The 16780-nt window shown below is 48.1% G+C and overlaps 1 protein-coding gene across 1 annotated transcript; it reads right to left on the reverse strand.

The window, feature by feature from the left end:
- Positions 1-7730: 7730 nt before the first annotated feature.
- Positions 7731-16510, reverse strand: mrpl28 (mitochondrial ribosomal protein L28). The gene is made up of 6 exons (XM_055663588.1): positions 16370-16510; positions 14293-14592; positions 12520-12672; positions 10978-11112; positions 10149-10235; positions 7731-8047 (listed from the first exon to the last, which is right to left on the reverse strand). The coding sequence occupies exons 2-6, from the start codon at positions 14578-14580 to the stop codon at positions 7949-7951; spliced, it is 762 nt and encodes a 253-aa protein (XP_055519563.1). The 5' UTR covers positions 14581-14592; positions 16370-16510; the 3' UTR covers positions 7731-7948.
- Positions 16511-16780: the final 270 nt, after the last annotated feature.

Genomic DNA, 16780 nt, shown 5'->3' on the forward strand with positions numbered 1-16780 from the left:
TCCTCAAATTTGGAGATCAAATCTGCAACACACTACTCCAGGTGTGGTCTCACAAGGGCCCTGTACAACTGCAGAAGGACCTCTTTCCTCCTACACACAACTCTGCTTGTTATAAAGGCCAACATGCCATTCGCTTTCTTCACTGCCTGCTGTACCTGCATGCTTACTTTCATTGACTGATGAACAAGGACCCCCAGATCCCTTTGTACTTCCCCTTTTCCCAACTTGACACCATTGAGATAATAATCTGCCTTCCTGTTTTTGCTACCAAAATGGATAACCTCACATTTATCCACATTAAACAGCATCTGCCATGCATCTGCCCACTCACCCAACCTGTCCAAGTCACCCTGCAACCTCATAGAATCCTCCTCGCAGTTCACACTGCCACCCAGCTTTGTGTCATCTGCAAATTTGCTAATGTTACTTGTAATCCCTTCACCTAAATCATTAATATATATTGTAAATAGCTGCGGTCTCTACACCGAGCCTTGCAGTACCCCACTCGTCACTGCCTGCCATTCTGAAAGGGACCCGTTAATTCCTACTCTTTGTTTCCTATCTGATGCCCCGTTAGGGTTAGAGTCCACAGATGGGCTGTAAAATATTCTTCCTTCAATGCATGAATTTTAAACATTAATATATTAAAATGAATGCAATAAAATCAATTGTGCAAATGAAAAGATGTCTAACCACCGTCTCTAACTTTTTGCAGGGATGGATTCAGTGTAGATGGTTTCATTCAGGGATCTTACAGCTAGATCCCACTAATAATACTGCAAAAAGGCCACATCATCTGTTTTAGTAACATTGAATATGGGATAAATGCAGACTTTGAGAACAACACCCCCACTTCCCCGCCCCCTCGCCTTGCTACAAAATGGGTGGTGGGTATTTAGACCCAGTGGCCGGAGCAGGTGAGTGGCACTGGTACATAGACAACATTGCCTGTACCCAGTTGAAAAGCCCGCTGCCTCTGGGGGTTTGGAGAGACCATTGGAAGAGAGATCTGCCTCTGGGACAACTCGTGGCCAACAGTTTAGTTCCCATGAGGAGCAGGCAGATCATTGAGGGTTCGAGTCCAACCCCTGGGGCCCCTGTATCACATTTAGTTCAGAGATACAGTGCCCTTCAGCCCACCGAGTCCGCACTGACCAGCGATCCTTCGCACACTATCCCACACACGCTAGGCACAATTTATACTTATACCAAGCCTATTAACCTAGAGTTAGGGTTATTGTTAGTGTTATGGCTAGTGTTAAGAGTTAGGGTTAGGGCTTGGCTTTGTATAAACTGTCCCTTGCGTGTGCGGGATAGTGTGCGGATATTCGCCAGTCGCAGGCTGGGTCCACAAAGGGGGGGCTTTGGGGAAAGTTGGGAATGGGAGAAGGCAGGGAGAGGGGGAGAAGAGGCAGGGGAGAGGGGGAGAAGGGGATGTGAGGGGAGGGGAGCAGTGGAGAAGGGGGAGAAGAGTGGCGCGGGGGAAGGGAAGAAGGGGAGGAGAGGGGAGAAGGATAAGGGAGGTAGTGGGAAAGGAGGGATGAGGCGGGAGGAGGGGAGTTCAGTCTACACTCACTGAATCCATCCGTGAAATTTAGAGATGATGATTGGATCTGGAAACGGACCAATACATCTGTAAATAAAACTGAACGACTCCGACATCTTTTCATTTGCACAATTGAATTTATTGTATTAATTTTAATATTTTAATGTTTAAAATCCATGCATTGAAGGAAGAATATTTTACAGCCCATCTGTGGTCCCTAACCCTAACCCGTCTTTCTTAAAAAGTGGGATAACATTAGCTACCCTCCAATCCAGAGGAACTGATCCTGTGTCTATACAACATTGGAAAATTATCACCAATGCGTCCACAATTTCTAGAGCCACTCCCTTAAGTACCCAAGGATGCAGACCATCAGGCCCTGGGGATTTATCAGCCTTCAGTCCCATCAGTCTACCCAACACCATTTCCTGCCTAATGTGGATTTCCTTCAGTTCCTCAGTCATCCCAGATCCTCTGGCCACTAGTACTTCAGGAAGATTGTTTGTGTCTTCCTTAGTGAAGACAGATCCAAAGTACCTGTTCAACTCATCTGCCATTTCCTTGTTCCCCATAATGAATTCACCCTTTTCAGTCTTCAAGGGTCCAACTTTGGTCTTAACTATTTTGTTCCTCTTCACATACCTAAAGAAGCTTTTACTAACCTCCATTATATTCTTGGCTATCTTACCTTCGTACCTCATCTTTTCTCCCTGTAATACCTTTTTAGTTATCTTCTGTTGCTCTTTAAACTTTACCCAATCCTCTGGCTTCCGGCTCATCTTTGCTACGTTCACCAACCTGGCCTCTCTGTCTACTATCTACTACTGTTATACACTTGTACCGTATCCAAGATGCTTATTTAAGATATGTCTTAGTGATTATGGAAACATAGAAAATAGGTGCAGGAGTAGGCCATTCGAGCCTGCACCGCCATTCAATATGATAATCCAACTCAGTATATCATCCCTGCCTTCTCTCCATACCCCCTGATCCCTTTAGCCACAAGGGCCACATCTAACTCCCTCTTAAATATAGCCAATGAACTGTGGCCTCACCTACCTTCTGTGGCAGAGAATTCCACATATTCACCACTCTCTGTGTAAAAAATGATTTTCTCATCTCGGTCCTAAAAGAATTCCCCCTTATCCTTAAACTGTGACCACTTGTTCTGGACTTCCCCAACATCGGGAATAATCTTCCTGCATCTAACCTGTGCAACCCGTTAAGAATTTTGTAAGTTTCTATAAGATCCCCCCTCAATCTTTTAAATTCTAGTGTGTACAAGCCGAGTCTATCCAGTCTCTCTTCATATGAAAGACCTGACATCCCAGGAATCAGTCTGGTGAACCTTCTCTGTACTCCCTCTATGGCAAGAATGTCTTTCCTCAGATTAGGAGACCAATGACTAATAAAGAACCATTGTACATTATGTATGGTGATACATGTATTAAACTGTATACAGAAATGTATTTCACTTTAGCTGGGTAAATATGACCAATACAGAACCATTGGACATTTATAAGCACAGTTCTTACCTTGGTCTTGGCTTTCAGCGGTGCTAGAATGAAGAGGTTCTTGTCGCTTCTAGTGTGAAAATGCGCTCCTTCTGTGTCAGTCGCGAAGGCAAATGACAGATAGGAAGATGCCGAACAGCATGGGAGCTGGGTCACAACCTTCCTTCAATAGACAGTGGGTGTAGGAGAAGGAGGAGATTGAACCTCACCCATCTCCGACAAGATCTCGGTGTGGTCTCCCACGCCATGGTCTTCAAGGCGGGTCACAGAGCGGTCCAGAGGCGCTGGACCTACTCGGGAACCAACTTGACCTGCAGATGTTTGCGTGTAGCTGGACTTGCGGGGACTTTAGCGCCGGTGAGTTTTGTGTAACCGCGAAAAACCATCAATGGAGCAGAATGACACAAGAAAGAGACTCCCCGCCCTCGCCCCCCTTCATACTCACCCCTCGCTCCTCCGGACAGGGCGGGTGGGAAGGAAGGAGTGACCCCTGAGAGAATATTTTTATTAAATTGGGGGAGAGGGGGCGATGTCTTTGGTCTTGACCCTTGGTCGTGTCCGGAACGCAGAACCCGGTCCGGCCGGTCAAGCCTCGCTGACCAGTGGGATGACCAGAGCGATGGGTTGTGTCTTGAAGGATCCCTGGCGCCGCTGTCCACTCGCGCGTCGAGGTTCTTCTCCGGCCACTGATGGACACTAAAGATACTGGAGCGGACTGACCGCTCTCTGATCTTCGGTGGACACTGCGGACGCTGCCTGGTCAGCGCCGCCTTTTATACACACCGCCATGTCCCGCCCCCCTCGCTGACCATTGGTCCGCGCTCCGGCCACGGCATTGGCCCGTGGGGTGGACAGTCCATCCGATTGGAGGAGACCGCTGTCCGTCTGAGCGAAAACTTCAGCGCCAAAATTCAGCGCGTGATGGACAGCTCGTGCGAGGCGATTGTCCGTTCGCTCCGGCCACGAGCCCGCGTGACCCCACCCCCCACTGGCGCCAAAACCGACAGGACACTGAGGGACAATGAGGGAACATTGAGGGGGAACATTGAGGGGATGAGGGACATTGAGAAACATTGAGGGGATGAGGAACATTGAGGGGATGAGGGATATTGAGGAACATTGAGGGATATTGAGGGGATGAGGGATATTGAGGGGATGAGGGAACATTGAGGGGATGAGGGACATGGAGGAAGATTGAGGGACATTGAATTGAGGGGATGAGGGACATTGAGGAACATTGACAGGGGATGAGGGACATTGAGGGGATGAGGGACATTGAATTGAGGGGATGAGGGACATTGAGGAACATTGACAGGATGAGGGACATTGAGGGGATGAGGGATATTGATTGGGGATGAGGGAACATTGAGGGGATGAGGGACATTTAGGGGATGAGGGATATTGAGGGGATGAGGGACATTGAGGGGGATGAGGGACATTTAGGGGATGAGGGACATTGAATTGAGGGGATGAGGGACATTGAGGGGATGAGGGACATTGAATTGAGGGGATGAGGGACATTGTGGGATGATGGGACATTGAGGGTATGAGGGACATTGAATTGAGGGGATGAGGAACATTGAGGGGATGAGGGATATTGAGGGGATGAGGGATGACATTGAGGGGGATGAGGGATATTGAGGGGATGAGGGACCATTGAGGGGAGGGAGGGACATTCAGGGACCATTGAGGGGATGAGGGATATTGAGGGGACGAGGGACCATTGAGGGGATGAGGAACATTGAGGGGGTGAGGAACATTGAGGGAATGAGGGATATTGAGGGGATGGGGGATATTGAGGGGATGAGGGATATTGAGGGGATGAGGAACATTGAATTGAGGGGACGATGGACATTGAGGGGATGAGGGACATTGAGGGTATGAAGGACATTGAGGGGATGAGGGACATTGAATTGAGGGGATGAGGGACATTGAGGGTATGAAGGACATTGAGGGTATGAGGGACATTGAGGGGATGAGGGATATTGAATTGAGGGGATGAGGGACATTGAGGAGATGAGGGACATTGAGGGGATGAGGGATATTGAATTGAGGGGATGAGGGACATTGAGGGCATGAGTCCTGGAGGAACTCAGCGGGTCAGGCATCAATTATAACTTGTCCCGAGTGTGTGCAGGATAGTGTTAGTGTGCGGGGAGCGCTGGTCGGCGTGGAGTCAGTGGGCTGAAGAGCCTGTTTCCGCACTGTGTTTTTGAAACTAAAACAAAACCAGAACCAGGGGCCACACACAGTTTAAGAATAAGGAGTAAGCCATTTAGCATGGAGATGAGGAAACACTTTTTCACACAGAGAGTTGTGAGTGTGTGGAATTCTCTGCCTCAGAGGGCGGTGGAGGCCGGTTCTCTGGATTCTTTAAAGAGGGAGCTAGATAGGGCTTTTAAAGATAGCGGAGTCAGGGGATATGGGGAGAAGGCAGGAACGGGGTACTGATTGGGGATGATCACATTGAATGGTGGTGCTGGCTCAAAGGATCGAATGGCCTATTCCTGCACCTATCGTCTTTTGAAAACTAAATTAATCTCTCCCAAACATCTGCAAAACCGTCAAACCTCAAGTTTTAAGTTTGTTGGTAAAGTTCAGGCCGGTTTTACCTGGAACTTGTCAAGTTGTGGTCGGCCTGGATCCTTCCTGTCCACACCTTATCAACGGCACACACATGGTGTAGCACGAGAGTGAGTGATGGGGAAACTACACACAGTGGCCAAGCGGGTAGAGACTCTGTCTCACAGCAACAAGGATCCGGCTTTGATCCGGACCTCGGGTGCTGAATGTGTGTGTGTGTGTGGAATTTGCACGCTCTCCCAATGACTGCATGGGTTAATCCGGGTGCTCCGATCCCTCCCACTCTCCAAAGACGTACAGGTTTGTAGGATAATTGGCTTGATAAAATGTTAAATTGTCCAAGTTAGCAATATGCAGAGTGCTGCTCCTGCCGACTACAAAATTCAGAAGGTTCAAAAGGAGTCTGATCCTGGACCCTACCACATCTGAAGAAGACAGCCCATCTACACTAGCCCTACCAGCCTGCGTTTGGTCCATATCTTTCTAAACCGTTCCAAGTTTTAGTTCTAATTTCTAGTTCTTGTTCACCTTTTCAGCTTGTAGTTGTTTATCCAGCATTGAAATCTGCATCCGAAACTGAGCACAGATATTGATGTGCTGGGTGACTCTTTACTTCCCCCCAGAAACCGAGCTACTGAAGTTACTGGGCCTGTGGTCTTCCTCCGCTACCTGCTCACAGCCCGAGAGTTCCTCTTTCAATGTTAGAAGCTGCGTCAGTGTGGGAGAGCTGACGGATTCAACTTGCCTCCGCTACAAATTCTCAAAGGGCAGTTCCACCCGTGAATCACCATCATCCTTCACCCTTAACCACATGACCCTGACATTAAGCGAAAGATCTTTAACGAAACGATCGCGATAACAGAAACCGAAAATGAGGGAATCACTCGAAAGGTCAGGCAGCAAATGTGGAATTTTAATGTTTCAGGTTTAGTTTCATTTAGTTTAGAGATACAGCGTGGAAACAGGCTCTTCGGCCCACCGACTCCACACCGACCAGCAATCACCTCGCACACTAACACTATCCTGCACACACTAGGGACAATTTACAATTTTATCATAGCCAATTAACCTACTAATCCGCCTGTCTTTGGAATGTGGGAGGAATGTGGAGCACCCGAAGAAAACCCACGCAGGTCACAGGGAGAACGTACAAACTCCGTACAGACAGCACCCATAGTCAGGATCGAACCTGGGTCTCTGGCGCTGTGAGGCAGCAACTCTATCGCTGCGCCACCATGCAGCCCTGTATTGGGACATTCCCCCAAGTCTGCTGCTCAGGCTCTTTATTTTAGTTTAGTTTACTTTTGATTAGTTTCATTTATTAAGTTTAAATGTACAGCATGGAAACAGGCCCACTGAGTCTGCTGAAAGGTCTCGACCTATTCCTTCGCTCCATAGAATTAAGTCATTTATATGGAATATAAATTGTCATTTATATGGAATAGAATTCGCTCCATAGAATTAAATCATTTATTGTGGCAGGATTTTTAGAAAGTGATCCGATCAATCCATTAGGTTATTCAATGGAATAGCAACATATTCACACATTGTGGACACAGAAGGGACTATATAAGCTGGAACCTCGTACAAAAACAAAGTGCTGGCAGAACTCAGCAGGTCAGGCAGCATCTTGTGGAGGGATGAGATATACAGCACGGGAACAGGACCTTCGGCCCACCGAATCCATGCTGACCATCCATCACCAGTTCACACTGGTTCTATGTTATCCCACTATCTCATCAAATTCACAACACTCGGGGGGCAATTTACAGAGGGGGGACAATTAATCTACAAGCCCGCATGTCTTTGGGACGTGGGAGGAAAACCAGAGAACCCACGCAGTCAAAGGGAGAACGTGCAAACTCCATACGGACAGCACTCGAGGTCAGGATCGAACCCGGGTCTCGGGATGCTGTGAGGCAGCGACTCTACCACCCAGAGAATAGGTGACGGTACTCTTGTTTAGACTAGGGAGACCTCAATCTGAAGAAGGGTCCAGACCTGAAATGTCATCTGCTCAATCCTTCCACAGATGCAGCCTGACTAGCTGAGTTCCTCCAGCACTGTGTGCTTTGATTAAGCATCTTGTCTTGGTAATTAATTTATTTTTCAATCGCACCGCACAATGTTGCAACAATGCAGGCCCAGCTACAGTGATTAGCTCTGACGAAGATCTCATAATGTTATTTTAACCCCAGTTTCATCTGTTTTCCACGCCTCTGTCATCAGTAAGTTTTTATCAAGAAGAGATGTTTCAGAGGCCAAGGAACCTACTGCTCTGAAGATCGCAAGAGCCCCATCTTGGCTACGACACCTTTCCCACGACTGCTGGTTCTGACAGATGTTGGGCGTGAAGCTGCTGCACAAGTTCCTCGGTGTAAACTTTGAACAGCGGCACTGGGTCCTGAAAGAAAGTTATTTAAAAATACTTTAGAGATAGAGAGTGGAAACAGGCTCATCGGCCCACCGATCCCCGCCGACCAGCGATCACCCCGTACACTAGCACTTAGGGACAATTTACAGAAGCCAATTACAATACTATTAACTTGTACGTCTTTGGAATGTGGGAGGAAACAGAAGCACCCGGAGAAAACCCATGTGGTCACAGGGAGAACATACAAACTCCAAAGTCAAAGTCAATTTTATTTGTCGCATGCACCCAAAGGTGCAGTGAAATGAATTTGCCAGCAGCGATACTTAAGAGCAGCACCCGTAGTCCAAATCTAACCCGGTTTCTAGACTAATTGGCTTGTACGGGTGGGGAACAGATTTGAGAAATCTGAGAAATTTATAAACACTCTATTGAACAATTTGTGTAGCCTCTGAAAATGTCGGATGAATTTTTTGCACGGTTCACGTGTTGTATATATTTATTACCTGAATAAAGTCTATTTTGAAATTAAAAAAAAAAAAAATTGTGAAATGTCCTTGGTGTGTGTGGGATAGTTTTAGTGTGCGGGGATCGCTGGTTGGTGCAGACTTGTTGGGCTGAAGGGCCTATTTTCGCACTGTATCGCTAAATTAACTAAAAAAACTAACCAATGCTAATGCCGTCACTGGATGGTGTACTCACGGGACGACAGATGGCGCAATGGGCTAAGTGTTCGGCTGGTAGCCGGTTCGAATCCCGCTTGGAGTGCATACTGTCGTTGTGTCCTTGGGCAAGACACTTCACCCACCTTTGCCTGTGTGTGAATGTGTGTGAATGTGTGTGAGTGATTGGTGGTGGTCGGAGGGGCCGTAGACGCAGATTAGCAGCCACGCTTCCGTCAGTCTGCCCCAGGGCAGCTGTGGCTACAGAAGTAGCTCACCACCACCGAGTGTGACTGAGGAGTGAATGAATAATGCGATGTAAAGCGCCTTGAGTATCTAGAAAGGCGCTATATAAATCCCATCCATCATTATTATTATTATTATTACTGTCAAGGCAGACGTGGAAATAGTTCTCCGAAGTGGTGCTTGTGACAGTCGGTGTAAACATCTGACTTAACCCATGATCAAAACCGCTAATGTCAGAGAAACGAACGGTTGAAGTCACCTTACGCCCGGGGGAACTGATCCACGAGTCTCTAGTTGTGAAGCTCTGCTCGTGACGTCCCCCGGGAGATGAAAGGAAGCGGCCCTGGTTTACACTGACGATAGACACAATATGCTGGAGTAACTCAGCGGGACAGGCAGCATCTGCTGGAGAGAAGGAATGGGTGTCCAAAGGGTCTTGACATTGAAACATCGCCCATTCCTTCTCTCCAGAGATGTTGCCTGTCCTGCTCAGTTACTCAGGCATTTTGTGTCTATTTTCAGGTTGTCATGTGTCCCTGATAGGACAATGAAATTCTTGCTTTGCTTCAGCACAACAGAACAGACAGCATGACTGCAGAACAGATCAGTGTGTCCATATACCATTATATAAATATATACACACATGAATAAATAAACTGATAAAGTGCAAATAAACAGATAATGGGCTATTAATGTTAAGAGTTGTGTCCGAGCCAAGTTTAATAGCCTGATGGCTGTGGGGAAGTAGCTATTCCTGAACCTGGTCGTTGCAGTCATCAGGCTCCTGTACCTTCTACCTGAAGGTAGCGGGGAGATAAGTGTGTGGCCAGGATGGTGTGGGTCCTTGATGATGCTGCCAGCCTTTTTGAGGCAGCGACTGGTGGGCAGGCAGCATCTCTGGAGAAAAGGAAATGGGTGACGTTACGGGTCGAGGCCCTTCTTTCAGGCCAATTGGTGTGGTATAATTGTAACTTGTCACTAGTGTGCGTAGGATAGTGTTAATGTGCGGGGATCGCTGGTCGGTGCAAACTCAGTGGGCCAAAAGGCCTGTTTCCGCGCTGTATCTCCAGGTGATGTTTCGGGTCAAGATCCGCTGAGTTGCTCCAGCATTTTGTGTCTATCTTCAGTGTAAACCGGCATCTGCAGTTCCTTCCTCCACATCCCATCCATCCCATCACCCATTTCCCTGCTGTCCAGCTCTGCGACTTTGAGAGAACCCCGGTTACCTTTTTCTCCAACAACCTCTGCTTCTCCACGGCTTCCTCAAGGCTCAGTCCAACCCACTCTGCCTCCTCTTCAGGAATCGCAAACTCCTGGAGTAAAATGGAGGCTCGCATCAGTTTTAACAGCACAACACTGGGAGTGGAGGGGGGGGGGGGAAGGAAAGAGGGGGAGGTAATTTAATCCAAAGCGCTTGTGCAACCATTACAACTCTTGAAGCAATTGATGCATTTCTGTACTCAGTAAACTATAACACAGAAACATGCTCTTCGGCCCACGGAGTCTGCTCCAAACATTAAACACTCATCGGCACTAATCCATTATAATTCTCCCCACATTCCCATCAACTCACTTCTGACTGTCACTCACACTGGAGTTTAGAAGGATGAGGGGATATCTTATAGAAACATATAAAATTATAAAAGGACTGGACAAGCTAGATGTTCCCTATGTTGGGTGAGTCCAGAATCAGGGGCCACACAGTCTTAGAATAAAGGGGAGGTCATTTAAGACTGAGGTGAGAAAAAAACTTTTTCACCCAGAGAGTGGTGAATTTGTGGAATTCCCTGCCCACAGAGGGCACAGTGGAGGCCAAATCACTGGATGGATTTAAGAGAGAGTTAGATAGAGCTCTAGGGGCTAGTGGAGTCAAGGGATATGGGGAGAAGGCAGGCACGGGTTATTGATAGGGGACGATCAGCCATGATCACAATGAAATACTCAACTCCTCTTGTCATGAAGGCAATTATGCGCCGTGGGAATATCCTGAAGAAAACTAACAATCTCACTTTCAGGCAGAGATTTTTTAAGAAAGTTTCAGGTTTCAGGCTGCACCTTGTACTTGTCGTAGATGCGTTCTCGTTTCTCTAGGTCGTCGGGGTAGAGATCGGTGTCCTTGCGCGCCAGTCTCAGCAGCATCGCTCGCTTCAGGTCCATTCCCAGCTTTGAATTCAAGTCTACCTTCGGTGTCTGAGGAACAATTTGCAAGAAGTTAAATGCTGGCTCGGCTGAGATGTAACATTCCCCAAAATGTCCCAGAGCGTACAATTGCAGAATAACTCACTCAGCCGTCAGTGGGGGGGTGGGTGGGACTATACATTATATTGGATGTGGAGAGGATGTTTCCACTAGTGGGGGAGTCTAGGACTAGAGGTCACAGCTTCAGAATTAAAGGGCGTTCTTTTAGGATGGGGATGAGGAGGAATTTCTTTAGTCAGAGGGTGATGAATCTGTGGAATTCTTTGCCACAGAAGCCTGTGGAGGCCAAGTCAATGGATATTTTTAAGGCAGAGATAGATTCTTGATTAGTACGGGTGTCAGAGGTTATGGGGAGAAGGCAGGAGAATGGGATTAGTAGGGAGAGATACATCAGCCATGATTGAATGGCGGAGTAGACTTGATGGGCCGAATGGCCTAATCTACTACTATTCCTTATGACATTATATATATTAGTGTCGAATGTACATCTGTGCCAGGCAGACGTACATAATCTCGAGGCGCTATTGTGAAAATGAGCAGAAATCTCAAGAGTATCATAGTCATAGAGTGATACAGGCAAGAAACAGGCCCTTCGGCCCAACTTGCCCACACTGGTCAACGTGTTCCAGCTACACTAGTCCCATCTACCTGCGTTTGCCCCATATCCCTCAAAACCCTTCCTACCCATGTACCTGTCTAACTGTTTCTTAAACGTTGGGATAGTCGCAGCCTCAACTACCTCCTCTGGCAGCTTGTTCCATACATCCTCAACTACCTCCTCTGGCAGCTTGTTCCATACACCCATCATCCTTTGTTTGAAAAATTGTGTGGAACAATGAAATCCTTATTTAATCCAGAATTAGGATCACATTTATGAACAATGAGAACAGAAAATGTTGGAAACGCTCAGATCAGGCAGAATTTGTGGACCGAAAGGGCGGCACGGTGTCGCAGCGGTAGAGTTGCTGCCTTACAGCGCTTGTGGCACTGGAGACCCGGGTTCGATCAAACTACGGAGGGAGTTTGTACATTCTCCCTGAGACCGCGTGGGTTTTTTCCAGAGATATTTTCAGTTTCCTCCCACACTCCAAAGACCAGCAGTTATGTGGGTAAATTGGCTTGGTAAATCTAAAAACTGTCCCTAATGTGTGTAGGATTGCGTTGATGTGATTGCAGGGATCACGGGTCAGCATGGACCCGGTGGGCCGAATGGCCTGTTTCCGCGCTGTTTCTCTATACTAGACACAAAATCTGTAGTAACTCAGCGGGACAGACAGCCTCTCTGGATAGAAGGAATGGGTGATGGGCCGAAGGGACTGTTTCCTTCCTGTATCTCTAAATAAAAAGAAAAAGAGAAATAACACTTTAACAGCTCAAAGGACTGTGACGTAGCCCGACCTTGAGGATGTAAAAGTCGAAGCCATAGCAAGTGTCCACCAGATCCAAGGTCCGCATAGTGACTGGGATGGTGAAGGTGGTGTCCAGGATCTCACTGTAGAGTTGCCGCACAAAGATCTGTGGCTTCCATGTTTTCCTTATCCGGCTGGAGAGCTGCAGAGGGGACGAGCAGGCAGTGAGTGAGCAAAACCGCACGGCAACGGGCTTCGCCCGGGAGACCGACCGGGCTTGTGCACACATTTTCTGCTGACTGGAAGGATGAGGGGTTTTCTTATAGAAACATATAAAATTATAAAAGGACTGGATAAGCTAGATGCAGGAAAAATGTTCCCAATGTTGGGCGAGTCCAGAACCAGGGGCCACACACAGTCTTAGAATAAAGGGGAGGTAATTTAAGACTGAGGTGAGAAAAAACATTTTCACCCAGAGAGTTGTGAATTTATGGAATTCCCTGCCACAGAGGGCAGTGGGGGCCAAGTCACTGGATGGATTTAAGAGAAAGTTAGGTAGAGCTCTAGGGGCTAGTGGAGTCCAGGGATATGGGGAGAAGGCAGACACGGGTTATTGATAGGGGACGATCAGCCATTATCACAATGAATGGCGGTGCTGGCTCGAAGGGCCGAATGGCCTCCTCCTGCACCTATTTTCTATGTTTCTGTTTCTATGACTGGTTAGCACGCAGCAAATGCTTTTACACTGTATCCCAGTACACGTGGCAATAATAAACTGAGGTTTTTACCTCCCTAACTACTGACCAACCGGGTGTTTGTGGACACAAAAGGCTGGAGTAAGTCAGTGTGTCGGGCAGCATCACTGAAAAATACGTTGGGTGACGTTTCAGGTCGGAAACACTCACTGGACCAGCCTTTCACTCTTTAACCAGAGGGTGGAGAATCTGTGGGATTCACTGACACAGGCGACTGTGGGGGCCAAGTCAATGGATATTTTTAAGGTAGATATTAATAGATTCTTGATTCGTACGGGTGTCTGGGGAGAAGGCTGGAGAACGGGCTAGGAGGGAGAGATGGATCAGCCATGATTGAATGGCGGAGTAGACTTGACGGGCCAAATGGCCCAATTCTGCACCTTTCACTTATGACCTTATGACCCAAAACATCACCTAATCTTTTTCTCCACAGATGCTTCCTGTCCCGCTGAGTTACTCCAGCATTTTGCGTCCATCTTCAAGAACCAGTCTCACCACAGTCGCTCCCTCTTCCCTCCTCTCCCATCAGGCAAGAAGTTAGAAAACACACACCTCCAAATTCAAGGGCAGTTTCTTCCCAGCTGTTACCAGGCAGAGAGTGGTCCTGACCTCCCATCTACCTCATGGAGGCCTTCAAATTATCTTTAATTGGACTTTATCTTGCACTAAACGTTACTCCCTTTATCCTGCATCTGTGCACTGTGGACGGTGTGAGTCTAAACATGTAGAGTATTTTTGTCGGCTGGATAGCATGCAATAAAAATGTTTTTCACTGTACCTCGGTACACGTGACAGTAATGAACCATGCAAAGTAATATTAGAATCTCTTAAGGTAGAGAAAAATGCTGGATAAATTCAGCGGGTGAGGCAGCATCCATGGAGCGAAGGAATAGGTGACGTTTCGCGTCTCGACCCGAAACGTCACCTATTTCTTCGCTCCATAGATGCTGCCTCACCCGCTGAGTTTCTCCAGCATTTTTGTCTGCCTTCGTTTTTTCCAGCATCTGCAGTTCCTTCTTAAACACTTAGAATCTCTTAAAGCTTTTTGGTATAAATTGAATCCATACCTTGTCATTGTTGGCGTATCTGTACCCACTGACATAGCCCTCTCCACCCCACAACCCACGCTGCGATTCAGGGGGGAAGTAGAGGGGGATTGGGATGTCTTCGACACGCTCCGGCTGTCCCGTATGTGGGTTCCGCTTGTATTTAACCCCGTGTGGTTTAAAGTGAACTGGCGTGGCCTCCTGACTCTCGTTGAGGCAGCGGAGATAATGAGCAGGCAGCCGTGACTGGATGCCCTGCTTTAGCCGCAGAGCTGCCCAGATCTTGGGTGGATACTTGTGCAGAGGCATCTCTCAGCCGACCTGGATCAGAAACAGAAAGGAGTCACTGTAGGGAATCGCAGGAACACAGTGCCAATTACCTGGTAGCAATCCCGTCTTGAGTCAAAACGCAGTGAGCTCGAAGGCCCATGGGCACTTCATAACTATGTGTGAGAAGGAACGGCAGATGCTGGTTTACACCGTAGATAAAATCAAAATGCTGGAATAACTCAGCAGTTGCAGCAGCATCTCGGCAGAAAAGGAATAGGTGACGTTTCGAGTCCACTTCAGACTGAAGAAGGGTTTGACCCGAAACATCAGCTATTCCTTCTCTCCAGAGATGCTGCCCGACCATTGAGTTACTCCAGCATTTTGTGTCTGCCTTCGGCTCTTTATAACTAGTTACATTTACAACCATGCTTAATAAGACATTCCAAGTCAAAAAAATGATTCCAAACAGCTTGTGCCAATCTGTAGCTGCATTGAACAAGTGCTGGAGTAACTAGGCAGGTCACGCGTTTCGGGTCGAGTCCATCTTCTCCAGAGATGCTGCCTGACCTGCCGAGTTACTCCAGCACTTGGTGTCCTTCTGGGTATTAACCAGCATCTGCAGTTACCACAATCAAAGATTAAATAGATCAGCAATACTCTAAGGTACACAAAAGTGCTGGAGAAACTCAGCGGGTGCAGCAGCATCTATGGAGCGAAGGAAATAGGCAACGTTTCGGGCCGAAACCCAAGGGTTTTGGCCTGAAACGATGCCTATTTCCTTCGCTCCATAGATGCTGCTGCACCCGCTGAGTTTCTCCAGCATTTTTGTCTACCTTCGATTTTCCAGCATCTGCAATTCCTTCTTCAGCAATACTCTATTTGATCTCCACAAACTCATGGGTCCTCCTGTTCTTCCCTCGTTCCCTCCCTCTCCCCCTTCCTATCTATCCCTTCTTCTCTCTCCCTCTCTCACTCCTTCCCTTTCTCCCCCTCCCCTTCCTCACTCTACATATCCCTCTCCATAAATATTGCTCCCCTATATATCCACCCCTCCCTCTATTCCCCTCTCTCCCTCCCTCCAGCACCCCCTCACTTTCTCTCCATCCCTCTGCCCTCCCTCCCCTATTCCTTTCTCTATCTATCTCTCCTTCACCCCCTGTCTATCTATCCCTCTCCTATCCCTCTCTCCCTCCCTGTCCATCTCCCCCTCCCTCCAGTCCCCTCTCACTTTCTCTCCATCCCTGCCCTCCCTCCCCTATTCCTTTTCTCTATCTACCTGTCCTTCACTCCCTCTCCCCCTGCCTATCTATCCTTCCCCCATCCCCCTCTCTCCTTCCTTCCTTCCCTCTCTCCAGCTCTCTTTCTCTCCATCCCTCCCCTGTTCCTTTCTCTCCCTCTCTCCCCTCCTTCCTTCCTTCCCTCTCTCCAGCTCCTCTTTCTCTCCATCCCCCCTGTTCCTCTCTCTCTCCCCCCTCCCTCCTTCCTTCCCTCTCCTCCTTCCTTCCTTCCCTCTCTCCAGCTCTTTCTCTCCATCCCTCCCTGTTTCTTTCTCTCCCTCCCTCCTTCCTTCCTTCCCTCTCTCCAGCATCTTTCTCTCCACCCCCTCTGTTCCTTTCTCTCTCTCTCTCCCTCCTTCTCTCCTTCCTTCCTTCCCTCTCAATGAAATCCCTCCAGTTCTCTACCTTTCTCACTTTTTCTTTCTCCTTCCTTCCCTCTGTCTCTATCTATCCCTCTCTCTCCATCTAACCCTCCCTCTCTCTCTATCCCTTTCCCCCTCTATATCCCTCCTTTCCCCTCCATGTCTTCTCCGCCTGTCCCCGGGCCGCACCTTACGCCAGCCCCAGGCTTCTCCCCGCCCGCTAGGCCGCGCCTGTGGTCCCGCCTCTTTCCCGTGGCCGAGGGAGCGTCTCACAATCGCCCCCCTTCCCGGCATCAACTCAAGGGAACGTCGCCAACCATCGGCTGCGCGAAACGCAAAAAATACCCAAACCTATATCAACAATCAAGAGAGTCCAGAATGGTTTATTGTCATGTGTCCCAGGGGGGGATGGAAGATTGCAACCTTCAAGTCCTCTGAGTGAGGGCTACATGTATATATGTATGTAGTCTGTTTTGTTGTGCAATTCTTATAACAAATGTAAGGCAGTTTGGCCGAGAGTTGTTTTTTAAGTCAAGTCAAGTTTATTTGTCACATACACATACGAGATGTGCCTTGACTTGACTTCACGTGGTTCGCCCT

The sequence above is a fragment of the Leucoraja erinacea genome, chromosome 38 (assembly GCF_028641065.1).
Source record: "Leucoraja erinacea ecotype New England chromosome 38, Leri_hhj_1, whole genome shotgun sequence".
Classification (NCBI taxonomy): Eukaryota; Metazoa; Chordata; class Chondrichthyes; order Rajiformes; family Rajidae; genus Leucoraja; species Leucoraja erinaceus.

Coding starts and splice junctions, on each gene's coding strand:
- mrpl28 (XM_055663588.1), bottom strand. CDS start 14,580: ATGCCTCTGCACAAGTATCCACCCAAGATCTGGGCAGCTCTGCGGCTA. Junction 12,673..14,292: donor GATACGCCAACAATGACAAG/GTATGGATTCAA, acceptor TCCCCTCTGCAG/CTCTCCAGCCGGATAAGGAA. Junction 10,236..10,977: donor GCATCTACGACAAGTACAAG/GTGCAGCCTGAA, acceptor ATTTTACTCCAG/GAGTTTGCGATTCCTGAAGA.